The sequence below is a fragment of the Salmo trutta genome, chromosome 23, assembly GCF_901001165.1.
Source record: "Salmo trutta chromosome 23, fSalTru1.1, whole genome shotgun sequence".
Lineage (NCBI taxonomy): Eukaryota > Metazoa > Chordata > Actinopteri > Salmoniformes > Salmonidae > Salmo > Salmo trutta.
In genome coordinates this window covers 1374247-1402241 of record NC_042979.1, presented here as the reverse complement: position 1 = coordinate 1402241, position 27995 = coordinate 1374247, and the positions used below count along the sequence as shown (strand labels likewise).

General features: G+C 41.4%; 1 protein-coding gene across 1 annotated transcript in view; it reads right to left on the bottom strand.

Annotated features, from left to right (window-relative positions):
• Positions 1-27995, bottom strand: part of col27a1a (collagen, type XXVII, alpha 1a) — a 292078-nt gene that overhangs the window by 221761 nt on the left and 42322 nt on the right. The window contains exon 5 of the mRNA XM_029708455.1: positions 4729-4782. Within this exon, the coding sequence (XP_029564315.1) occupies positions 4729-4782 (54 nt within the window). The remainder of the gene's footprint in view (positions 1-4728; positions 4783-27995) is intronic.

The window sequence follows — 27995 nt, the reverse complement described above, 5'->3', positions numbered from 1 at the left end:
CCCTGTTCACCCACAACTGCGTAGCTGCGCACAACTCCAACACCATCTTTAAGTTTTCCGATGACACAACGGTGGTAGACCTGATCACCGACGACGAGACAGCCTACAGAGAGGAGGTCAGAGAACTGGCAGTGTGGTGCCAGGACCACAACCTCTCCCTCTCACTGGGATAGAGTGAAACACATTTTGTTGATACCAGTTTCAATCTGTCAGCTTCACTAAATGACTGGCTAGCACTTAGCAGCTAACATTAGATATCACATTTTTTCCACAATTCATGTGATAGCTAGCTACCTAACTAATAACTTGCCTAAACACATTTTTAGGTGAATACGTTGCTGTCTTTTAATACCAATATGTATGTCGATATGCTAGTGTCACAGTTCAGTACTATGTTAGCTAGCACAACAGCTACAGTAGTACTGAGAGGAGGATGCATCAACACCCTGGAAAATATGTTTGTGGTGCACTCACTCATAACACTTTTTGAGTGATAAATGAGTGCATCGTCTTCAAGAGTAATAAGGTAAACAAATGCATGTATTATTCTGAAACATAGCCCATACATTCATTATTTGTAACAATTAGATGTTTCATTGCTTTAACCTCTACGGGCCACGGGGGCAGTATTGAGAATTTTGAAAGAAATATGTGCCCATTTTTAACTGCCTCCTACACCAACTCAGAAGCTAGGATATGCATATTATTAACACATTCGGATAGAAAACACTCTGAATTTTCTAAAACAGTTTGAATGGTGTCTGTAAGTATAACAAAACTCATATTGCAGGCAAAAACCTGTGAAAAATAGATTTTAAAAAATGAGAATTTTGTGACTGTACTATTTAGTGTCATTGTTTTAAAGATACCACAGTGAGAAAGGATTCAGTTCGCAACTCCTACTGCTTCCACTAGATGTCAACGATCTTTAGAAAGTTGTTGGAAGCATCTGTCATGAATACAGACCGAATTAGAAAGCTTACAAGTTGACACGTCATCACTTCATTTTTTGCGCCTGCGCATGAATCTGAGAAGAGTGCCTTTGTCATTATCGTTTATTCTAGACACTTGATAGGTTGTGTGAAAATATTACTGATGTTTACTGATGTTTCACGTTAAAAATGGAACAAAAGATTAGTGCTAAACAACGTTTGACATGTTTAAACAAACGTAAATAGATTATTTACTAGGTTTTCTTTAGCTTTTCGACGTGACTTTACACTGCCCACCTCATTTTGTGGGAGCCTACTGAACGCTAACTATTTGGACATAAATTATGAACTTTGTCAAAAGAAACCACATTTGTTCTGGACCTGGGATCTCTGGCAGCGCCTTCTGATGGAGATAATCAAAGGTAAGGGGATATTTAGAATGTTATTATCGATATTAGATGATGCTAATGCTAACGGTATAGCTTAGCTTAGCTTAGCATATAGCTTATTGTTGTTAGCATAGTACCCAGTTTATGCAAAATGTGATTTCCCAGTAAAGTTATTTTGAGATCTGGCCATTCGGTAGCAATTACGAGATGATAATATATTATTCTTTGAATGACAATATTATAATTTACCAATGTTTTCGAATAGTAATTCCGTGATTTGTAATGCTGGATTCACTGGGTGCATTCGAGCCGAAAAAAATTCTGAATTTCACCGCGACTGTAAATGCTGTTTTTGGATATAAATATGAACTTGATGGAACTAAAAATGCATGTATTGTATAACATAATGTCCTATGAGTGTCATCTGATGCAGATTGTCAAAGGTACAGTGCCTTGCGAAAGTATTCGGCCCCCTCGAACTTTTCGACCTTTTGCCACATTTCAGACTTCAAACATAAAGATATAAAACTGTAATTTTTTGTGAAGAATCAACAACAAGTGGGACACAATCATGAAGTGGAACGAAATTTATTGGATATTTCAAACTTTTTTAACAAATAAAAAACTTAAAAATTGGCCGTGCAAAATTATTCAGCCCCCTTAAGTTAATACTTTGTAGCGCCACCTTTTGCTGCGATTACAGCTGTAAGTCGCTTGGGGTGTCTCTATCAGTTTTGCACATCGAGAGACTGAAATTTTTGCCCATTCCTCCTTGCAAAACAGCTCGAGCTCAGTGAGGTTGGATGGAGAGCGTTTGTGAACAGCAGTTTTCAGTTCTTTCCACAGATTCTAGATTGGATTCAGGTCTGGACTTTGACTTGGCCATTCTAACACCTGGATATGTTTATTTGTGAACCATTCCATTGTAGATTTTGCTTTATGTTTTGGATCATTGTCTTGTTGGAAGACAAATCTCCGTCCCAGTCTCAGGTCTTTTGCAGACTCCATCAGGTTTTCTTCCAGAATGGTCCTGTATTTGGCTCCATCCATCTTCCCATCAATTTTAACCATCTTCCCTGCCCCTGCTGAAGAAAAGCAGGCCCAAACCATGATGCTGCCACCACCATGTTTGACAGTGGGGATGGTGTGTTCAGGATGATGAGCTGTGTTGCTTTTACGCCAAACATAACGTTTTGCATTGTTGCCAAAAAGTTTGATTTTGGTTTCATCTGACCAGTGCACCTTCTTCCACATGTTTGGTGTGTCTCCCAGGTGGCTAGTGGCAAACTTTAAACGACACTTTTTATGGATATCTTTAAGAAATGGCTTTCTTCTTGCCACTCTTCCATAAAGGCCTGATTTGTGCAGTATTCGACTGATTGTTGTCCTATGGACAGAGTCTCCCACCTCAGCTGTAGATCTCTGCAGTTCATCCAGAGTGATCATGGGCCTCTTGGCTGCATCTCTGATCAGTCTTCTCCTTGTATGAGCTGAAAGTTTAGAGGGACGGCCGGGTCTTCGTAGATTTGCAGTGGTCTGATACTCCTTCCATTTCAATATTATCGCTTGCACAGTGCTCCTTGGGATGTTTAAAGCTTGGGAAATCTTTTTGTATCCAAATCCGGCTTTAAACTTCTCCACAACAGTATCTTGGACCTGCCTGGTGTGTTCCTTGTTCTTCATGATGCTCTCTGCGCTTTAAACGGACCTCTGAGACTATCACAGAGCAGGTGCATTTATACGGAGACTTGATTACACACAGGTGGATTCTATTTATCATCATTAGTCATTTAGGTCAACATTGGATCATTCAGAGATCCTCACTGAACTTCTGGAGAGAGTTTGCTGCACTGAAAGTAAAGGGGCTGAATAATTTTGCACGGCCAATTTTTCAGTTTTTTATTTGTTAAAAAAGTTTGAAATATCCAATAAATTTCGTTCCACTTCATAATTGTGTCCCACTTGTTGTTGATTCTTCACAAAAAAATTACAGTTTTATATCTTTATGTTTGAAGCCTGAAATGTGGCAAAAGGTCGAAAAGTTCGAGGGGGCCGAATACTTTCGCAAGGCACTGTAAGTGCATAATTCTAGCTAGTTTTCTGTCTGTTGATGCCCTTCTTTGAATTGGCTAAACATTACACGCAGCTATTGTCAATGTACTCTCCTCACATAACCTAACTTTATGCATTCTCCGTAATGCCTCTGAAAATCGGACAGCGTGGTTAGATTTAGGAGATATATCTTTCAAATGGAGGAAAATAGTTGATTATTTGATTTTTTGAAATGATTACTCTTGCAGTTTTGAATTCCCCGCCATGGTCACATGACAATGAATCCCAATACCGGGATAAGATCGGGATAAGATCCTCAACAGGTTAAACTAGTAGCTAGCTCATCTTGATCATGTATAGTTCCTTCTCTCTTTCTAGAAGCAATCAGTTACAAGGCAAAAATACAGATTGAGGCCTTCAATCAATCTGAGGACAGAGAAATATATGTGCACCAGACAGGTCAAGGCTTCTTGCATGCATGGCTTTGAGATGTAAATTACACTCTAAAATTTTTTTACTTTGTTTGGATGACCTAATTGCTGGGTTGCAGGCATTGGGTCAATAGTTGGGTTGTTTTCTGTAAGTACAGCAAGGTTGGGTTGTTGGTGGAGGGTTATTAAGGTTGGGCTATCAATATCTGACCCAGCCAGTGGGTTAATTCTCCTGCCACCAGCGCATGAAGTCCACCGGAATGTGAGAAAGTCTTCTAGTTCTAGTGCTACTACTGAGTGACTGACTTGAGTGGAAAATAGCTAATGTTATTTTGACAGACTAAAGGTGTTTTGGCTGACTGAAAACGGCAAGTAACAAACATTACAAATTATGAATTTCATGGTCATTCAGGTTAAATAGGTTGTCCTATCATAAAAGGTAGCTTGCTAATGTTAGCTTAAGCATTAGCTAATGACTGTTAGCCAGCGAGCCATTTTCTGTGCTAATATCTCTGTCTGTGGTAATGTTAGTTAGCTAACGTTAGTATCGTTACCATGCTCGCTATGCTAGCTCACTGAAGTGTTTTCAAGGAATATAATGAAATGTACATTTTTTGTCGATGTTTGGGTTACCTAGCTAGCTACCTTAGCTAGCTAAGTCTGACACTTCTTTTGGACTGTCTCGGAAACTGTTTCACTCGTTAGCTAACATTAGCTAAAATGTTGTCATGCCCAAAAACTGTCATTTTACTAGCTCGGACATTGCTGATAGCTCATTTATTGAGGAAAAATACAATTACTATGACTGTGATATTTAGTTGTCCCAACTAGCTTGAATGCACTAACTGTAAGTCGCTCTGGATAAGAGTTTCTGCTAAATGACTAAAATGTACAAATAAAAAAAATGGTGTGTGTGGGACATACCTTAAGCCCAGGTGGACCTGGACGGCCAGGTTTTCCATGGGGACCGGGTCCACCCTATCAGAGACAAAACACAATCAAATGTTGATCAGAATGACAATCTTTATATTGGCATAAGCAGAGGTCGTGGGTAGTCTGGAGAATGTCAAATCTTTGACCCCTATCTCCTACAGTTGAAGTTGGAAGATAGCATACACCTTAGCCAAATACATTTAGCCAAATACATTTAAACTCAGTTTTTCACAATTCCTGATATTTAATCTGAGTAAAAACTCCGTCTTAGATCAGTTAAGATCAACACTTTATTTTATGAATGTGAAACGTCAGAATAATAGTAGAGAATGATTTATTTCAGCTTATATTTCTTTCAACTCATTCCCAGTGGGTGAGAAGTTTACACATATTCAATTAGTATTGTATTTGGTAGCATTGAATTTAAATTGTTTAACCCCTGGTCGGGCTCCGTCGACATCCAGCGAAAAATCCTATCGCCATTAGCATAACAAAATTGTATATATATATATTTTTTCAAATATAGGACTATGTTATATCGTTTTATAGATACACCTCTCCTGAATCGAACCACGTTATCCGATTTCAAAAAGGCTTTACAGCAAAAGCAAAACATTAGATTATGTTAGAGGAGTATATCGTAAAAGTAGCCACATAGCCATTTTCCGATCAACCACATGCATCACAAATAACCAAAAAACAGCTAAATGCAGCACTAACCTTTGACAATCTTCATCAGATGACACTCCTAGGCCATCATGTTACACAATACATGCATTCTTTTGTTCGATAAAGTTCATATTTATATATAAAAACAGCATTTTACATCGGCGCGTGACGTTGACTAACTATTTTCCCTAAAATGCATCCGGTGAAACAGCGCTACAATTTACTAAATTACTATTCGAAAACATTTTTAAAATGTAATATTGTCATTCTAAGATTTATAGATGAATATCTCTTGAAAGCACCTGTAATGCCAGATTTAAAAATAACTTTACTGGGTAATCACACTTTGCGATAAAAGGGGATGCGATACTCAGAAAAATAGGCTACCGTTACAGGTCAGCGCCATCTTGGAACAATCGCATATCAAATCTACTCTTGTATAGTATTGTCAATAATCCCTTACCTTTGATTATCTTCATCAGCAAGCACTTCCAGGAATCCCAGGTCCACAACAAATGTATTTTCGTTCAAAAAATGTAATCCTTTACGTCCCAATAGCTTGTTCTTTTAGCGCGTTCTGAAGGCTGCTCCAAAACTTCCGTCGGCCGCGGGACTCCTCTTTCAATAAAATGCATTTTTTTTATTTAGGTTCGTTCAAACATGTCAAACGATGTATAACATAAATCTTTAGGGCCTTTTTCAACCAGAGCTCCAATAAGATTCAAGGGGGACGATTGCATTGTCTTTCAAAACGTTTCGAAAGGGGAGGGTAGCCAGGGGCGCCGGCGTCATAATGGCGATGGCCCTCCTCATGTGACCACTTTCCACAGCGTCTCATTCAGTCAGTTTTCAAAGTAGGAGACTCAAACCACTTTGTAAAGACTGGGGATATCTAGTGGAAGCAATAGGAAGTGCTCAATGAACCATTGCTCACGGTGTGATTTATAGGCAAAGTGATGAAGTTGAGTCCGCAATTCAGAATTCCACATCCTGTTACAATCGGTCTCGGGGTTTTGACTGCCATATGAGTTCTGTTATACTCACAGACACCATTCAAACAGTTTTAGAAACTTTAGGGTGTTTTCTATCCACAAGTATTAATTATATGCATATCCTAGCTTCTGAGTTTGAGTAGGAGGCCGATTAAAATGGGCACTAATTTTTTTCAAAAATCGCTGTAGCGCCCCCTATCCTAGGCGACCGTCAAGAGGTTAACTTGGGTCAAATGGTTCGGGTAACCTTCCACAAGCTTCCCACAAGTTGGGTGAATTTTGGCCCATTCCTCCTGACAGAGCTGGTGTAACTGAGTCAGGTTTGTAGGCCTCATGGCTCGCACACGCTTTTTCAGTTCTGCCCAGAAATTTTCTATAGGATAGAGGTCAGGGCTTTGTGATGGCCACTCCAATACCTTGACCTAGATGTCCTTAAGACATTTTGCCACAACTTTGGAACTATGCTTGGGGTCATTGTCCATTTGCAAGACCCATTTGCGACCAAGCTTTAACTTCCTGACTGATGTCTTGAGATGTTGCTCCAATATATCCACATTTTTCTTCTTCATGATGCCATCTATTTTGTGAAGTGCACCAGTCCCTCCTGCAGCAAAGCACCCCCACAACATGATGCTGCCACAGCCGTGCTTCACGGTTGGGATGGTGTTCTTCGGATTGCAAGCCTCCCCCTTTTTCCTCCAAATATAACAATGGTCATTATGGCCAAACAGTAATATCTTTGTTTCATCAGACCAGAGGACATTTCTCCAAAAAGTACGATCTTTGTCCCCATGTGCAGTTGCAAACCGTAGTCTGGCTTTTTTATGGCGGTTTTGGAGCAGTGGCTTCTTCCTTGCTGAATGGCCTTTCAGGTTATGTCGATATAGGGCTCGTTTTACTGTGGATATAGATACTCTTGTACCTGTTTCCTCCAGCATCTTCACAAGATCCGTTGCTGTTGTTCTGGGCTTGATTTGCACTTTTCGCACCAAAGTATGTTCATCTCCAGGAGACGGAACGTGTCTCCTTCCTGAGCGGTATGACGGCTGTGTGGTCCCATGGTGTTTATACTTGTGTACTATTATTTGTACAGATGAACGTGGTACCTTCAGGCATTTGGAAACTGCTCCCAAGGATGAATCAGACTTGTGGAGGTCTACAATTTTGTTTCTGAGGTCTTGGCTGATTTCCTTTGATTTTCCCATGATGTCAAGCAAAGAGGCACTGAGTTTGAAGGTAGGCCTTGAAATACATCCACAGGTACACCTCCAATTGACTCAAATGATGTCAATTAGCCTATCAGAAGCTTCTAAAGCCATGCCATCATTTTCTGGAATTTTCCAAGCTGTTTAAAGGCACAGTCAACTTATTGTATGTAAACTTCTGACCCACTGGAATTGTGATACAGTGAATTATAAGTAAAATAATCTGTCTGTAAACAATTGTTGGAAAAATTACTTGTGTCATGCACAAAGTAGATGTCCTAACCGAGATGCCAAAACTATAGTTTGTTAACAAGACATTTGTGGAGTGGTTGAAAAACCAATTTTAATGACTTCAACTGTATATGGATTGAGCATGTGTGTACGTTGGGAGATTAGGTAAAGGGGGAAGATTATGGAAAATGGATGTAAAATGAAGGGGTTCTAGCACATGGATGTGGTTTTCCTACACCCCATTCTCCTCTAACCCTGGGCAAAAAATGGTTGCTTGTGTACATACAGACACAAACACAAGCAGAAACATGCATAAACACACTCACACACACACACACCACACATACAGATGGATTGGTGTACATTTAACTTTGTCCATTGGTTCACATTTTAGTCTACAGCAGTGGTTCCCAAACTTTTTAAAGTCCTGTACCCCTTCAAACATTCAAGCTCCAGCTGCGTACCCTCTCTAGCAAAGGATCAACGCACTCTCAAAAGTTTTTTTTCCATCATTGTAAGCCTGCCACACACTTTCAATACATTTATTAAACATAAGAATAAGAGTTTAACACAATCCGGCTCGTGGTAAGTGACAGAGAGCTCTTATAGGACCAGGGCACAAATAATAATAAACTCAGAAAAAAAGAAACGTCTCTTTTCAGGACCCTGTCTTTCAAAGATAATTTGTAAAAATCAAAATAACTTCACAGATCTTCATTGTAAAGGGTTTAAACACTGTTTCCCATGCTTGTTCAATCAACCATAAACAATTAATTAACATGCACCTGTGGAACAGTCGTTAAGACACTAACAGCTTACAGACGGTAGGCAATTAAAGTCACAATTATGAAAATGTAGGGCACTAAAGAGGCCTTTCTACTGACTCTGAAAAACACCAAAAGAAAGATGCCCAGGGTCCCTGCTCATCTGCGTGAATGTACCTTAGGCATGCTGCAAGAAGGCATGAGGACTGCAGATGTGGCCAGGGCAATAAATTGCAATGTCCCTACTGTGAGATGCCTAAGACAGCGCTACAGGGAGACAGGATGGACAGTTGATCGTCCTCGCAGTGGCAGACCACGTGTAACAACACCTGCACAGGATCAGTACATCCGAACATCACACCTGCGGGACAGGTACAGGATGGCAACAACAACTGCCCGAGTCATACCAGGAACGCACAATCCCTACATAGGTGCTCAGACTGTCCGCAATAGGCTGAGAGAGGCTGGACTGAGGGCTTGTAGGGCTGCTGTAAGGTAGGTCCTCACCAGACGTTGCCTATGGGCATAAACCCACCGTCGCTGGACCAGACAGGACTGGCAAAAAGTGCTCTTCACTGACGAGTTGCGGTTTTGTCTCACCAGGGGTGATGATCGGATTCGACTTTGTCATCGAATGAATGAGCGTTACACTGAGGCCTGTACTCTGGAGCGGGATCGATTTGGAGGTGGAGGGTCCATCATGGTCTGGGGCGGTGTGTCACAGCATCAATGGACTGAGCTTGTTGTCATTACAGGCAATCGTAATGCTGTGCGTTACAGGGAAGACATCCTCTTCCCTCATGTGGTACCCTTTCTGCAGGCTCATCCTGACATGACCCTCCAGCATGACAATGCCACCAGTCATTCTGCTCGTTCTGTGTGTGATTTCCTGTGTTCTGCCATGGCCAGCGAAGAGCCCTGATCTCACGTCACGTCACGTCTGGGACCTGTTGGATCGGAGGGTGAGGGCTCAGGCCATTCCCCCTAGAAATGTCTGAGAACTTGCAGGTGCCTTGGTGGATGATTGGGTTAACATCTCACAGCAAGAACTGGCAAATATGGTGCAGTCCATGAGGAGGAGATGCACTGCAGTACTTAATACAGCTGGTGGCCACACCAGATACTGACTGCTACATTTGATTTTGACCCCCCTTTGTTAAGGGACACATTATTCAATTTCTGTTAGCCACATGTCTGTGGAACTTGTTCAGCTTACATCTCAGTTGTTGAATCTTGTTATGTTCATACAAATACTTGCACGTTAAGTTTGCTGAAAATAAACGCAGTTGACAGTGAGGACGTATCTTTTTTTGCTGAGATTATAATAATAATATAATAATAATATAATAATAATAATAATAATAATCAATCATTTTGCTCTTTATTTAGCCATCTTATATATAAAACATTATTTGTTAATCAAAATTAGTGAATAACTCACCACAGGTTAATGAGAAGGGTGTCCTTGAAAGGATGCACATAACTCGTATTGGAGAGTCTCAGTCTTAAATCATTTTCCACACACAGTCTGTGCCTGTATTTAGTTTACATGCTAGTGAGGGCAGAGAATCCACTCTCACATAGGTACGTGATTGTAAAGGGCATCAGTGTCTTAACAGCGTGATTTGCCAAGGCAGGATACTCTGAGCGCAGCCCAATCCAGAAATCTGGAAGTGGCTTCTGATTAAATTCAAATTTTAACAGAACCGCTTAATGCAATTTCGATAAGGCTCTCTTGTTCAAATATCGATAAGTGGACTGGAGGCAGGGCATGAAAGGGATAACAAATCCAGTTGTTTGTGTCATCCATTTCGGAAAAGTACCTGCGTAATTGCACACCCAACTCACTCAGGTGCTTCGCAATATCACATTTGACATTGTCCGTAAGCTTGAGTTCATTGGCACACAAAAAACTCTGATGGAAAGACCTGTGTGTTGTCCTTGTTAATGCAGACAGAGAAGAGCTCCAAATTCTTAACCATAGCCTCAATTTTGTCCTGCACACTGAATATAGTTGCGGAGAGTCCCTGTAATCCTAGATTCAGATCATTCAGGCGAGAAAAAACATCACCCAGATAGGCCAGTCGTGTGAGAAACTTGTCATCATGCAAGCGGTCAGACAAGTGAAAATTATGGTCAGTAAAGAAAACTTTAAGCTTGTCTCTCAATAAAAATAAAAAAAACCTGTCAATACTTTGCCCCTTGATAACCAGCGCACTTCTGTATGTTGTAAAAGTGTTACATGGTTGCTGCCAATATCTTTGCATAGTGAAGAAAATACACGAGAGTTCAGGGGCCTTGCTTTAACAAAGTTAACCATTTTCACTGTAGTGTCCAAAATGTCTTTCAAGCCGTCAGGCATTCTCTTGGCAGCAACAGTCCCTCGGTGGATGCTGCAGTGTACCCAAGTGGCGTTGGGAGCAACTGCTTGCTCGCACGTTACCACTCCACTATGTCTCCCTGTCATGGCTTTTGCGCCATCAGTACAGATACCAACACATCTTGACCAAGTCTATTTGATGTCACAAAGCTGTCCAGTACTTTAAAAATATCCTCTCCTGTTGTCCTGGTTTCCAGTGGTTTGCAGAAGAGGATGTCTTCCTTAATTGACCCCCCATCTCCTGTCATGTCACTGATGCGTCGTGAAACAGTGTTGTTTGATGAAGTCATTGTTTGTATAGTTTTTTTGGCCTTTTCCCCCAGCACTGTCGCAGTCATATCTGCGGCAGCAGGAATAATTAAGTCCTCCACAATAGTATGGGGCTTGCCTGTCCTAGCCACTCGGTAGCTCACCATATAAGACGCTTCTAGCCCCTCTAACTAATGGTATCTGTTGCTTTTATACATGTATTACTACTCAAAAGTAATTAATTCTCATTCAAAAACTCCCGTGGCTTATTTTTCAAATTGTCATGTTTTGTTTCTAAATGTCTGCTCAAGAGTGAAGCTTTCATTGAGTCGTGAGATAGTAGTTTTGCACATATAACACACTGTGGCTGAGGAAAGACACTACTCCCAATATACACTACTGTTCAAAAGTTTGGGGTTATTTAGAAATGTCCTTGTTTTTTGAAAGAAAAGCACATATTTTGTCCATTAAAATATCAAAATTTTCAGAAGTGTGTAGACATTGCTAATGTTGTCAATGACTATTGCAGCTGGAAACGGCAGATTTTTTATGGAATATCTACACAGGCGAACAGAGGCCCATTATCAGCAACCATCAATCCTGTGTTCCAATGGCACATTGCGTTAGCTAATCCAAGTTTATCATTTTAAAGGGCTAATTAGAAAATCAATTATGCAATTATGTTAGCACAGCTGAAAACTGGTGTCCTGATTAAAGAAGAAATAAAACGGGCCTTCTTTAGACTAGTTGAGTATCTGGATCATCAGCATTTGTGGGTCCGATTACATGCTCAAAATGGCCAGAAACAAAAAACTTTCTTCTGAAACTCGTCAGTCTATTCTTCTTCTGAGAAATTAAGGCTATTCCATGCGAGAAATTGCCAAGAAACTGAAGAGCTCGTACAATGCTGTGTACTATTCCCTTAACAGAACAGCGCAAACTGGCTCTAACCAGAATATAAAGAGGAGTGGGAGGCCCCGGTGCACAACTGAGCAAGAGGACAAGTACATTAGAGTGTCTAGTTTGAGAAACAAATGCCTCACAAGTCCTCAACCGGCAGCTTCATTAAATAGTACCTGCAAAATACCGGTCTCAATGTCAACAGTGAAGAGGTGACTCCAGGATGCTGGCCTTCTAGGCAGAGTTGCAAAGACAAAGCCATATCTTAGACTGGCCAATAAAAATAAAAGAGTAAGATGGACAAAAGAACACAAACACTGGACAGAGGAAGATTGGAAAAAGTGTTATGAACAGACAAATATAAGTTTGAGGTGTTCGGATCACAAACAAGAACATTCGTGAGACGCAGAAAAATGAAAAGATGCTGGAGGAGTGCTTGACACCACCTGTCAAGCATGGTGGAGGCAATGTGATGGTCTGGGGGTGATTTGGTGGTGGTAAAGTGGGAGATTTCTACAGGGTAAAAGGGATCTTGAAGAAGGAAGGCTATCACTCCATTTTGCAATGCCATGCCAGACCCTGTGGACGGTGCTTAATTGGAGCCTATTTCCTTCTACAACAGGACAATGACCCAAAGCACAGCTCCAAACTATGCAAGAAATATTTAGGGAAGAAGCAGTCAGCTGGTATTCTGTTTATAATGGAGTGGCCAGCACAGTCACCTGATCTCAACCCTATTGAGCTGTTGTTGGAGCAGCTTGACCGTATTAGACGTTGACCGATTAATCGGAATGGCCGATTAATTAGGGCCGATTTCAAGTTTTCATAACAATGGGTAATTGTTATTTTTGGCCACCGATTTGCGGATTTTTTTTACACCTTTCTTTAACCAGGTAGGCAAGTTGAGAACAAGTTCTCATTTACAATTGCGACCTGGCCAAGATAAAGCAAAGCAGTTCGACACATACAACAACACAGAGTTACACATGGAGTAAAACAAACATACGGTCAATAATACAGTAGAAAAATAAGTCTATATACAATGTGAGCAAATGAGGTGAGATAAGGGAGGTAAAGGCAAAAAAGGCCATGGTGGCAAAGTAAATACAATATAGCAAGTAAAACACTGGAATGGTAGATTTGTAGTGGAAGAAAGTGCAAAGTAGAAATAGAAATAATGGGGTGCAAAGGAGCAAAATAAATAACTACAGTAGGGGAAGAGGTAGTTGTTTGGGCTAAATAATAGATGGGCTATGTACAGGTGCAGTGATCTGTGAGCTGCTCTGACAGCTGGTGCTTAAAGCTAGTGAGGGAGATAAGGGTTTCCAGTTTCAGAGATTTTTGTAGTTCGTTCCAGTCATTGGCAGCGGAGAACTGGAAGGAGAGACGACCAAAGGAGGAATTGGCTTTGGGGGTGACCAGAGAGATATATCTGCTGGAGTGCATGCTACAGTTGGGTGCTGCTATGGTGACCAGTGAGCTGAGATAAGGGGGGACTTTACCTAGCAGGGTCTTGTAGATGACCTGGAGCCAGTGGATTTGGAGACGAGTATGAAGTGAGGGCCAGCCAACGAGAGCGTACAGGTCGCAGTGGTGGTTAGTATATGGGGCTTTGGTGACAAAACGGATGGCACTGTGATAGACTGCATCCAGTTTATTGAGTAGGGTATTGGAGGCTATTTTGTAAATGACATCGCCAAAGTCATGGATCGGTAGGATGTTCAGTTTATGAGGGTATGTTTGGCAGCATGAGTGAAGGATGCTTTGTTGCGAAATAGGAAGCCAATTCTAGATTTAACTTTAGATTGGAGATGTTTGATGTGAGTCTGGAAGGAGAGCTTACAGTCTAACCAGACACCTAGGTATTTGTAGTTGTCCACATATTCTAAGTCAGAACCGTCCAGAGAAGTGATGCTGGATGGGCGGGCAGGTGCGGGCAGCGATCGGTTGAAGAGCATGCATTTAGTTTTATTGTATTTAAGAGCAGTTGGAGGCTACGGAAGGAGAGTTGTATGGCATTGAACCTCGTCTGGAGGGTTGTTAACACAGTGTCCAAAGAAAGGCCAGAAGTATACAGAATGGTGTCGTCTGCATAGAGGTGGATCAGAGACTCACCAGCAGCAAGTGCGACATCATTGATGTATACAGAGAAAATAGTTGGCCCAAGAATTGAACCCTGTGGCACCCCCATAGATGATATTACTAGTTTATCTAACGTGTCCTGCGTTGCATATAATTGATGCGGTGCCTGTTAATTTGTCATCGAATCACAGCCTACTTCGACAAACGGGTGATGATTTAACAAGCGCATTTGCGAAAAAAGCACTGTCGTTGCACCAATGTACCTAACCATAAACATCAATGCCTTTCTTTAAAATCAATACACAAGTATATATTTTTAAACCTGCATATTTAGTTAATATTGCCTGCTAACATGAATTTCTGACACCACTTCCCTTGCATTCCGTCCAAGCAGTCAGGGTATATACAGCAGTTTGGGCCGCCTGGCTCATTGTGATCTGTGAAGTCCATTTATTCCTAACAAAGGCCGTAATTAATTTGCCAGAATTGTACATAATTATGACATAACATTGAAGGTTGTGCAATGTAACAGGAATATTTAGACTTAGGGATGCCATCCGTTAGATAAAATACGGAACGGTTCCATATTTCAATGAAATAAATAACGTTTCATTTTCGAAATGATAGTTTCCGGGTTCGACCATATTAATGACCAAAGGCTCGTATTTCTGTGTGTTATTATATTAGAATTAAGTCTATGATTTGATATTTGATAGAGCAGTCTGACTGAGCGATGGTAGGCAGCAGCAGGCTCGTAAGTGTTCATTCAAACAGCACCTTCGTGCATTTGCCAGCAGCTCTTAGCAATTCTTCAAGCATTGCGCTGTTTATGACTTCAAGCCTATCAACCTCAGAGATTAGGCTGGTGTAACCCATGTGAAATGGCTAGCTAGTTAGCCGGGTGCACACTAATAGCGTTTCAAACATCACTCGCTCTGAGACTTGGGAGTGGTTGTTCCCCTTGCTCTACATGGGTAACGCTGCTTCGAGTGTGGCTGTTGTCGATGTGTTCCTGGTTCGAGCCCAGGTAGGAGCGAGGAGAGGGACGGAAGCTATACTGTTACACTGGCAATACTAAAGTGCCTATAAGAACATTCAATAGTCAAAGGTATATGAAATACAAATCGTATAGAGAGAAATAGTCCTATAATTCCTATAATAACTACAACCTAAAACTTCTTACCTGGGAATATTGAAGACTCATGTTAAAAGGAACCACCAGCTTTCATATGTTCTCTCATGTTCTGAGCAAGGAACTTAAACGTTAGCTTTTTTACATGGCACATATTGCACTTTTACTTTCTTCTCCAACACTTTGTTTTTGCATGATTTAAACCAAATTGAACATGTTTCATTATTTATTTGAGGCTAAATTGATAGTATTTATGTATTATATTAAGTTAAAATAAGTGTTCATTCAGTATTGTTGTAATTGTCATTATTACAAATAAATAAAAAAATTGTCCGATTAATCGGTATCGGCCTTTTTGGCCCTCCAATAATCGGTATCAGTATCGGCGTTGAAAAATCAGAATCGGTCGACCTCTGGACCGTCTGGTACATAAGATGTGCCCATCAAGCCAATCCAACTTGTGAGAGGTGCTTCAGGAAGCATGGGGTGAAATCTCTTCAGATTGCCTCAACAAATTGACAACTAGAATGCCAAAGGTCTGCAAGGCTGTAATTGCTGCAAATGGAGGATTCCATTTGCAGCAAAAAAGTAGTGGCTGGAAAAAGAGTCACAACCGGTTCCAGAGTGGGGTCAGTGACTTTCGCTGGGGTGAGGTACAGTAAGACAATTCAGCGAACACGTTATTGATTCAGAGTACTAGACCAGCACACACCCCAAAGTCACATGTCAAGTCATTCTTTGTCCCATGAAGGGAAATTAATTTAGTTTGGGCAGGAATTGATATGTCATGAAAGCCCATTTGCCAAAGTTTAAATCAGACATGAGAGACTAATGAAAACATAATACTACACCCCCCCTCTTTCTCTTCTCTCTCAGTCACCTCATAAATCCCATCTCTGATTCCTTCAGGGAGAGCCTCAGTGCCCTTTTCTTATAAAAGTAAGAGATTTCAAGTCACTAAGGGTGTGTGGCCTAGCTAGGTCTGCTACCTGATATAATTCAGAGTCCACTAATTTTTTCCGCACACACACACACACACACACACACACACACACACACAGACACACACACACACACACGCAGAGTCATTGTCTAGCTGCCGTTGGTAGGCCCTTTCTTTAGCTAGAGGCTTGTTACAGGAAGGGTGGTGTAGCCTTCAAATGTTGAATTACATGCCTCAAATAGGCCAGCAGTTCAACTCAGTTTTGGTAGTATTAGTTGGCACCATTGGTTCTAGCCATTGGCACATGAGTCTTGCAGTTGGTACTGTATGCATGCCATCTTATTGTCTCTCATCTCACATGGCAGGTGTCGAATTAGGACAATTCCAGGGCGGGGCACGCAGCTAGCTAGAGGCTACTGGGATACAAGACTGGAAAACCGCAACCTCTGAACTGGGAGCCAGGGCGTCAACGGTGGTAACTTTGGTAACAATGAAACCTACTCCCTAAGATTAGCACTTGGTCTAAAACTGGACAAACTTAAAGTGTTCAAATAGGTCCAAATGTTTCAAGTTCTGGCCGTGTCTACCTACCGTTCAGGTATAAAAATATTACTAGTGCCCTCTACTTCAGCTGTAGGCCTTTAACAATACCACACGGTATATATTTTCAACCTCAATGTAAAATACATTTAGTTGGTTTTTAAATGTGAAAGACTACCATAAATTCCGGACTATAAGCCGCAACTTTTTTCTCAGGCTTTGAACCTCGCGGCTTAAACAATGACGCGGCTAATATATGGATTTTTCCCGCTTTCAATTTTTTTTTCTCCAAAAAAAACACATTCTGTGACGTGCTCAGTTTTTTGGCGGCATGAAGCTTTCATTAGACCAATGAAATTGCCGAACAGGTTAAAGTCAAACAACTTTTTTGTTAACTGTTTAGATTAAATAGAGCGCTCTCAAGCTTCCCATCATTCTGATTATGGTAGTCATTTTGTCACCCTCATCATGGCAAAGACACGGAGAAATGCATATGATGCAGCTTTCAAGTTGAAGGCGATTGATCTGGCTGTTGGAAATGGAAAAAGAGCTGCTGCACGGGAGCTTGGTCTTAATGAGTCGATGATAAGACGTTGGAAACAGCAGCGTGAGGAATTGACTCAGTGCAAAAAGACAACTAAAGCTTACTGCTATTTTTTTATTTTTTGTTACAAGCCGTGTTTCGTTAAAGCCTATTTATTTTTGTTACAAGCCGTGTTTCGTTAAAGCCTATTTATTTTTGTTACAAGCCGTGTTTCGTTAAAGCCTGTGTAAAGTAAATTTTTTTCAATGTACCGGTAGGCACCTGCGGCTTATAGACATGTGCGGCTTATTTATGTTCAAAAGAATACTTTTCTTAAATTCAGTGGGTGCGGCTTATATTCAGGTGCACTTAATAGTCCGGAAATTACGGTAACGTCCTTCCTGTTTCCGATACCCAAACAATGTATAGAATATCGCACATATTTCAGGCTGTCATATTTTAATAGGGCACGCAGTAAAGATGGTTTAAATTGATACAAAATGTTGTAAAGACAGTTTGAATGTACTGTATTTGGCCAATATAAAAGTAATTCTGTATGAACTGGTGCCAAAAAAGCCCTCCCCGCTACAAGGGGAAGCGTCATTACTGACACCAGACCTGTGTGTGTGTGTGTGTGTGTGTGTGTGTGTGTGTGTGTGTGTGTGTGTGTGTGTGCAGGATCCAAGGCACCTTTTAATTACAGAGCCCACAGTCGTCAGACTAGAGGTGTAATTTACCCTCTGGAGGCTCAGGAATAGTTTTCACTGCATTTGCCCCCTCTGCTCTCTCACGCCACCGTAATACACAAACAAACACACACACACATACAGGCAAACACACACACACAGAGAGAGACAAGGGTCCGAAATGCTTTAAAGCCATGCTTCATAAAGTCATTCTCTAAAGCCAAAATCCACCAGCTTGTAGAGCTAAATAAATAATGTGGTATTCTTACCCTATAAAGAGGGAAAATATTAGAACGCCAGTATACGATTTTGGATATTATAATAATAACAATAATACCTCAAATATCCTGATCATGTAAAGTGTTGGTCCAATGTCTCATGAGCTGAAATAAAAAGATCTCCGAAATTTTCCAGATGCCCAAAAAGCTTATTTCTCTCCAATGTTGTGCACAAATTCGTTTATATACCTGCTAGTGATCATCTCTCCTTTGACAAGATAATCCATCCACCTGACAGGTGTGGCAAATCAAGAAGCTGATTAAACAGTATGATCCTTAGACAGGTGCACCTTCTGCTGGGGACAATAAAAGGCCACTCTAAAATGTGCAGTTTTGACACACAACACAATGCCACAGATGTCTCAAGTTTTAAGGGAGTGTGCAATTGGCATTCTGACAGCAGGAATGTCTACCAGAGATGTTGCCGGAGAATTTAATGTTAACGTGGTGTTAGGGAATTTGGCAGTAAGTTCAACCAGCCTCACAATCGCAGACCACGTGTAACCCCTCTAGCTCAGAACCTCCACATTTGGCTTCATCACCTGCGGGATCGTCTATGACCAGCCACCCGAACAGCTGATGAAACTGAGGAGTCTGAGACTGAGTTTTTCCTCACAAAAGGGCTCTTTCTGATTGGCTGGGCCTGGCTCCCCAGTGGGTGGGCGTATGCCCTCCCAGGCCCATCCATTGCTGCACCCCTGTCCAGTCATGTGAAATCCATAGATTAGGGCCTAATGAATTTAATTTAATTGACTGATTGACTGTAACTCAGTAAAATCATTGAAATTGTTGCATGTTGCGTTTATATTGTTGTTCAGTATAAAGTAACAACAATTAACAAGAAGAAACAAGAATTACTAACAAAATATGATGGCTCAGACCAAACTTTTCTATTTTGTGATAATTTTGCCATTTATTTTTACTTTATTTTCACAAAATGTATCCGCTATAATTTCTTAGAACCAGCAATAACTTTTGAACATCAGATCGGCAGTTAGTTACCTAAATTCTGGCTTCAACTTTGAGTCATCTACCCTGGACTCTTTCTGTAATTCCGACCCATTTTTCGTGGTATCCAAGAGGAAACGCATGTGTTAGAGGCAGGAGAGGTGGAGTACTGGCGAGATTAAGGTGAAGGGAAAACTGGCTACCTCTTCCCTCCATTCTATTGGCCAATAACACTTTATAATAAGATGATGACCTCCGATCATGGATTTGATACCAACGGGACTCTCGTAACTGCAATATTCTAGCTCCCAGTGAATTTTCAGCTGTTATCGTGAATGTTGTATACATTCCACCACAGTACAAGAAAAATAACAAGCTGGCACTTTACGAACTGCACAAAGCTATAAACAAGCAGGAAAACCTGGACCCGGGGGCTGTTTTAATTTTAATTTGGCATCATTAGGACAAGTGATGCCCAACTTCCATCAACACGTCTCCTTTGCCCCTAAGGGCAATACAGTCCTAGACCACTGTTACTCTACGAGTCATGACGGCAGTCAAATTCCACGTGACCGTTTAGTCACGGTAATTAGGCTTCTCCAAGCTCTGATGCTGCTGATGGTCATTAGTAGCCTACCAAACTTGCTAACTGCCTGGTACTCAGCACTCTATGGCCCTCTAATCACTCCGACATCAATGCAAATGTGATCGAAAATCTAATCAAACACTTCATGAGAGCCCATGAGCTCATGTTGTGTAACATTTCTATAGGTTATAAAATTATAATTAATTTAATTAAAATCATATAAAATAATGCCACGGAATTCTAAGCAAATCTTGTCTCCTTAATGAACGACAGCCATATGTCATAGCCAGATAAGGGCCTAACATAAGGACAACGCAGAGTTTATTATTCTGTTCTTCTGAAATAGACTACATTTTCTTCATATCATGTTTCTTTAGACCTTTCTAAAATAAATACATGGATTTATTGTGATGTGTAGGCTAAATTACATGGATTTATTAGACTTTTTAAACTGTAGATGTTCCAAAGGTCTGCATCAGTGGTTTGTTGGCAATGCGTGAAAGCTAGGATATGCTAAACGTGTTAATGTTAATTAACGGTCAATTACCATGAGACCAGCAGTTATTTGCTTGACAGTCACCATGTGACACATTTCCATGATCGCCACAGCCCTACCGTAGACTCACTCCAACTTGCATACCACCCCGACTAGAGCTGTGGAGTTCATGACATTTTGTCAGCCAGTTATTTTCATGCAAAAGAAAGTGAAATGTATTTCATATACACCATCACAATAAATATATTATTTATTTGAATCAGGTATAAAACAACATTATGATATGGTGAAAATGTATTTCCAAAGAACAGAATATAAATTGGCCTACTGTATGTATAGCATCTGGCTATGCTCCACGCCGTAAGCTGTAGGCTTGTTATTAATTTAGCTGACAAGATATGCTTATAAGTCCCGTGGCATTATTTTATATTATATGATTTTATAGTAACAAGAATATAATTGAACTTATCTGAATAAAATAGAAAGGATATATTTCCCATTCTGGAGCGAGGGCGCATATGGAGTGGCTATGTTGAGCATAAAACAAGTCCTATTTGCTAGATTTAAAGTTATTTGGCAACTTTAGTTGTGACTGATACAAACCTTAGAATGTCTTACAAATCAAAACATATATGGGCTGCATGATGCGACTATTGGCTGTTGATGATTTGATAAAGTAGCAAAAAGAACTTACACTCTGCTCCTTGCCTCAGGCTGCACAGCTGTTCCCTCACCAAGTTATCATATTTTCACCCATCAAACTATTCTCTACTTAATCTTGTATTTACTAATATGTAAAATTATTTTCGATTTAGAATGATTGTTTTATTCAAGTTGCTTTTCAGGCTTGGGCTCATAAGCCTTTGTGTATGCATAAGCTCTAATACTGTATGTGTATGGGTGTTCTGAATGAATCCTCACCTTAGAAAACACTGTCCATTTCATTGTGTTAGGCTTTGAAACATCATCCACAATGACCATGATTCCCACTCAGTTTCAACCTGCTGTTGAACTTTTCTTCAAATTGATCATCACAGTGAGGTGAGCTTTTGATGATAAGTGTTTGATAGGATTTTCTACTGCATTTGCATTGATGTCAGAGTGGTTAGAGGAACAATAGAGCCCTGACTACCAGACCATTAGGACCTGATGGTCGTTAGCAAGTTGGGTACTAACAAAGCATGTCCAGAGTGTATAAAAAAGGAGATTATGAAAAATACCTTATTTACATAATTATTCAGACCGTTTGCTATGAGACTCGAATTGAGCTCTGGTGCATCCTGTTTCCATTGACCATTCTTGAGAGGTTTCTACAACTAGATTTGAGTCCACCTGGGGTAAATTCAATTGATTGGACATGATTTGGAAAGGCACACACCTGTCTATATAAGGTCCCACAGTTGACAGTGCCTGTCAGCACAAAACCAAGCCATTAGGTCGAAGGAATTGTCTGTAGAGCTCCGAAACAGGATTGTGTCGAGGCAGGGATCTGGGGAAGGGTACCAAAACATTTTTGGAGCATTGAAGGTCCCCATGAACACAGTGGCCTGCATCATGCTTAAATGGAAAAAGTTTGGAACCACCAAGACTCTTCCTAGAGCTGGTCGCCCAGTCAAACTGAGGTGACCAAGAAACCGATGGTAACTCTGACAGAGATCCAGAGTTCCTCTGTGAGATGGGAGAACCTTCCAGATGGACAACCATCTCTGCAGCCACTACTCAGTAAAAGGAACATGACAGACCACTTGAAGTTTGCCAAAAGGCACCTAAGGGACTCAGAGAGTGAGAAACAAGATTCTCTGGTTTGATGAAACCGAGATTGAACTCTTTGGCCTGAATTCCAAGACTCACATCTGGAGGAAACCTTGCACCATCCATACAGTGAAGCATAGTCGTGGCAGCATCATTCTGTGGGATGTTTGTCAGCGGCAGGGACTGGGAGGGGACTAGTCAGGATCGAGGGAAAGCTGAACGGAGCAATGTACAGAGAGATTCTTGATGAAAACATGCTCCAGAGTGCTCAGGACCTCAGACTGGGGAGAAAGTTCACTTTCCAACAGGACAATGACCCTAAGCACACACCCAAGATAACGCTTCGGGAGAAGTCTATGAATGTACTTGAGTGGCCCAGTCAGAGCCCGGACTTGAACCCGATCTAACATCTCTGGAGTGACCTGAAAAAAGCTGTGCAGCGACGCTCCCCATCTAAGCTGACAGAGCTTGAGAGGACCTTCAGAGAAGAATGGGAGAAACTCCCCAAATACAGGTGTGTCAAGCTTGTGTGTATATATACACTGCTCAAAAAAATAAAGGGAACACTTAAACAACACATCCTAGATCTGAATGAAATAAATAATCTTATTAAATACTTTTTTCTTTACATAGTTGAATGTGCTGACAGCAAAATCACAGAAAAATAATCAATGGAAATCCAATTTATCAACCCATGGAGGTCTGGATTTGGAGTCACACTCAAAATTAAAGTGGAAAACCACACTACAGGCTGATCCAACTTTGATGTAATGTCCTTAAAACAAGTCAAAATGAGGCTCAGTAGTGTGTGTGGCCTCCACGTGCCTGTGTGACCTCCCTACAACGCCTGGGCATGCTCCTGATGAGGTGGCGGATGGTCTCCTGAGGGATCTCCTCCCAGACCTGGACTAAAGCATCCGCCAACTCCTGGACAGTCTGTGTTGCAATGTGGCGTTGGTGGATGGAGCGAGACATGATGTCCCAGATGTGCTCAATTGGATTCAGGTCTGAGGAACGGGCGGGCCAGTCCATAGCATCAATGCTTTCCTCTTGCAGGAACTGCTGACACACTCCAGCCACTTGAGGTCTAGCATTGTCTTGCATTAGGAGGAACCCAGGGCCAACCGCACCAGCATATGGTCTCACAAGGGGTCTGAGGATCTCATCTCGGTACCTAATGGCAGTCAGGCTACCTCTGACGAGCACATGGAGGGCTGTGCGGCCCCCCTAAGAAATGCCACCCCACACCATGACTGACCCACCACCAAACCGGTCATGCTGGAGGATGTTGCAGGCAGCAGAACGTTCTCCACGGCGTCTCCAGACTCTGTCACGTCTGTCACGTGCTCAGTGTGAACCTGCTTTCATCTGTGAAGAGCACAGGGCGCCAGTGGCGAATTTGCCAATCTTGGTGTTCTCTGGCAAATGCCAAACGTCCTGCACGGTGTTGGGCTGTAAGCACAACCCCCACCTGTGGACGTCGGGCCCTCATACCACCCTCATGGAGTCTGTTTCTGACCATTTGAGCAGACACATGCACATTTGTGGCCTGCTGGAGGTCATTTTGCAGGGCTCTGGCAGTGCTCCTCCTGCTCCTCCTTGCACAAAGGCGGAGGTAGCGGTCCTGTTGCTGGGTTGTTGCCCTCCTACGGCCTCCTCCACGTCTCCTGATGTACTGGCCTGTCTCCTGGTAGCGCCTCCATGCTCTGGACACTACGCTGACAGACACAGCAAACCTTCTTGCCACAGCTCGCATTGATGTGCTATCCTGGATGAGCTGCACTACCTGAGCCACTTGTGTGGGTTGTAGATTCCGTCTCATGCTACCACTAGAGTGAAAGCACCGCCAGCATTTAAAAGTGACCAAAACATCAGCCAGGAAGCATAGGAACTGAGAAGTGGTCTATGGTCACCACCTGCAGAACATCTCCTTTATTGGGGGTGTCTTGCTTATTGCCTATAATTTCCACCTGTTGTCTATTCCATTTGCACAAAAGCATGTGAAATGTACTGTCAATCAGTGTTGCTTCCTAAGTGGACAGTTTGATTTCACAGAAGTGCGATTGACTTGGAGTTACATTGTGTTGTTTAAGTGTTCCCTTTATTTTTTTGAGCAGTATATATATTTTTTATTTATTTATTAGGGATCCCCATTAGCACACTTCCTTGGGTCCAAACACATTAATGCTCTTACATTACATTTAAAACAAAATATAAACAGTACATCATATAACATTATTACACGACTACATATCGACAATACAAAATGTACAATACAAAATGGATAAAACCACAATATTACAATGTATGCGTATGCTTGTGTCTGTACCTTTTGTGTGTGTCTCTTCACAGTCCCCGCTGTTCCATAAGGTGTATTTTTTACCTGATTATACTGCTGCATCAGTTACCTGATGTGAAATACAGTTTCATGTAGTTATGGCTCTATGTAGTGCTGTGCACCTCCCATAGTCTGTTCTGGACTTGGGGATTGTGAAGAGACCTCTGGTGGCATGTCTTGTGGGGTATGCATGAGTGTCCAAGCTTTGTGCTTGTAGTTTAAACAGACAGTTCGGTATATTCAGCTTGTCTACAAAAACAAGCAGTGATGAAGTCAATCTCTATCCACTTTGAGCCATGAGAGATTGACATGCATATCATGAACGTTAGCGCTCTATGTACTTTTAATTAAGGGCCAGCCCTGCTGCCCTGTTCTGAGCCAAATGCAATTTTCCTAAGACCCTCTTTGTGGCACCTGACCACACTATTGAACAGTAGTCTAGGTGTGACAAAACTAGGGCTTGTAGGACCTGCCTTGTTGATAGTGTTAAGAAGGCAGAGCAGCACTTCATTATGGACAGACTTCTCCCAATCTTAGCTACTATTGTATCAATATGCTTTACATTTACATTTACATTTAAGTAATTTAGCAGACGCTCTTATCCACTTTAACCATGACAGTTTAAAACCAGGGTTACTCCAAGCAGCTTAGTGACCTCAACTTGCTCAATTGAATTTGTTCAAACACCATTTTTTCCAGAAGTTTACTGAGAGTTGGTAACAGGCTGATTGGTCGGCTATTTGAGCCAGTAAAGGGGGCTTTACTATTCTTGGGTAGCGGAATGACTTTTGCTTCCCTCCAGGCCTGAAGGCACACATTTTCTAGTAGGCTTAAATTGAAGATATGGCAAATAGGAGTGGCAATATCATCTGTTATTATCCTCAGTAAATTTCCATCCAGATTGTAAGACCTCAGAGGCTTGTCATTGTTGATAGACAACAATCATTTTTTAACCTCTTCCACACTCACTCTGCAGTGTCTGGTTGCTCCTCATTACACACACCAGACCAGCTATTCTTGATGTAACTATTCTTTACATCAACATTATAATCACTACAAAACGTAGTGTATGACCTCTTATATACTATATTAGGCCCAGCCTTTGGAACTTTGGTGTTCCTAGATATGCCTACTATATTGTGATCACTACATCCAATGGATTTGTATACTGCTTTAAAGCACATTTTTGCAGCATTAGTAAAGATGTGATCAGTACATGTTGATGATTTCGTTCCTGCGCATTTTGTAACTACCCTGGTAGGATGACTGACAATCTGAACCAAAGATATCTATAAAAGTGATTCCAACAGAGCTACAGTATTCTTTTAGCCAGATGTGCAATGCCAGTAGCCTGCTGAATGGTACTGGGTCTAAAATGATTGGCCACATTTTGGAATCATTCAATGCTAGAATTAGTTCTTTAAAATCAATTTTCAGATGTTCCAAGCTAGCCCTCCTGATGTCATTTGACCCCACATGGACTGCAACAGCATCAGCTCCCAGCATCTGTCATAGAAAGGTCAGAAGCAGCCTTGTAATGTCCTGTACACCAGAGCCGGCTGTAGTACATGTGGTAGAGACCCCTGGGCTGGAGTCAGCATAGAGGATGAAAGAGCAGGAATCTCTGGAAGCAGGTGGGTGAAACTGTTGGTCAGCCAGCATGGGATCCCCCAAGCCATTTCAGCCCCATTCACCTAAGACCGCTGCCCCCGTAGCAAAAAAACACCCCCAAGCATAATGTTTCCACCTCCATGTTTGACAGTGGGGATGGTGTCTGATTGATTGATTGCTTCTGTGGACAGGTGTCTTTTATACAGGTAACAAACTGAGATTAGGAGCACTCCCTTTAAGAGCGTGCTCCTAATCTCAGCTCGTTACCTATATAAAAGACACCTGGGAGCCAGAAATCTTTCTGATTGAGAGAGGGTCAAATACTTATTTCCCTCATTAAAATGGAAATCATTTTATAACATTTTTGACATGCGTTTTTCTGGATTTTTTTGTTGTTATTCTGTCTCTCACTGTTCATATAAACCTACCATTAAAATTATAGACTGATAATTTCTTTGTAAGTGGGCAAAAGTACAAAATCAGCAGGGGATCAAATACTTTTTTCCCCCACTGTAAATAAAGGGACTCGCAAAATATAGGCAAAAAAGGCGCCGCTAGCTAGCTCTCTAAAGCTAAGGTAGGGATTGTCGTTACGAATTAGACTAACTATGCCGAAAATAAAGTGTTCCACTAACACAGAAGAACGACAGAGATGGAGTTCACAAATACACTTGGACAAGATGGAAATTACGGTGAGTGTTAACATTTGATAACAACCTACCTTAGCTAGCTAGCTAGAATACACATGTTTAGCATATAACATGTTTCCACTGCACAAGCGCCAAAGTTCATATTGCTAGCTAGCTACCGTTAAGAAATTAACGGACATTATCTTGTAATTTAGAGGTAACGTTAGTTTAAGTCAAGTTCATTCGCTGGCGAGCTGACTTGAAAATGTAGCTAGCAACTGTCACCCAGTTAGCCCAAAACACTGAACAGATTGCCGATTGTGGCTTTCTCTGGGACGGACATGCTCACAATCCTAATATGCCAAATGTATTTTTTCTGTAGGAGAATTGTCAGAACCTTGACAGACCTCGATGTAGAAAAGAAAGAAACACTGTGCCACTTCACTGTATCACAAAATGTGAGTACTCATCTTTTGATAGGATTGACACAGTTGTTATGGTGATGTGCAAAGTTGATATGATGTTCATAAACATACTACTTTTTTATTATGTGTATTTTACACATTGTCATTTATGGGACTTGCAAGAGATGTAAAATGAATCAGAGGAGAGACAAGCAGCTGTCTCCACAGTGGCTGAGGTGAGTGTGACCTATATATATAGCTAGTTCTGGATGCCCCAATTAAGTGATTGTGTTTTTGTTAAGATCTCTGATGTGGCCCCCTGGTAGACTGGCATTATACATCATTGTATGTTATCAAAAACAGTTACATTTACATTTACGTCATTTAGCAGACGCTCTTATCCAAATATGTTGTTATTACCAAAGAGTCAACTAGTATTTCTCCCGGTCTCTCTGTGTCTCTATTTCAATCTCTCTCTCTTTGTCTCTCTTTTTATACCCACACCCCTTCTCTCTTTCTGCACCCCCATCTCATCTCACTCTCATGTTTTTCACATGAGCGAGAGCAGAGTATATCCTTGATATGAGAACAGAAGGTCTCTGATGTGTCCCGTTGGTAGATTGGCATTATACATCATTGTATGTTATCCAAAACCGTTAAATATGTTGTTATTACCACAGGATTAACTAGTCTCTCTCTCTCTCTCCCACATTGAGATTCCTCTGTGTTTAGAGGTTTTGTTAGGCATCCTGTCAGATAGGTAGTCTTTTCAAAGGTCTCTTTATCTGAGTTTTCCTGTTTATGCCTGGGGGTTCGAGGTCAACGCTCTCAGCCCTACACTTATTAGGGTCAATCTGACTGCAATGCATACGAAGGGTGCGGTGGTGTGTCTGAGTAGCAGAGCCCCTTTACCTCCCTGG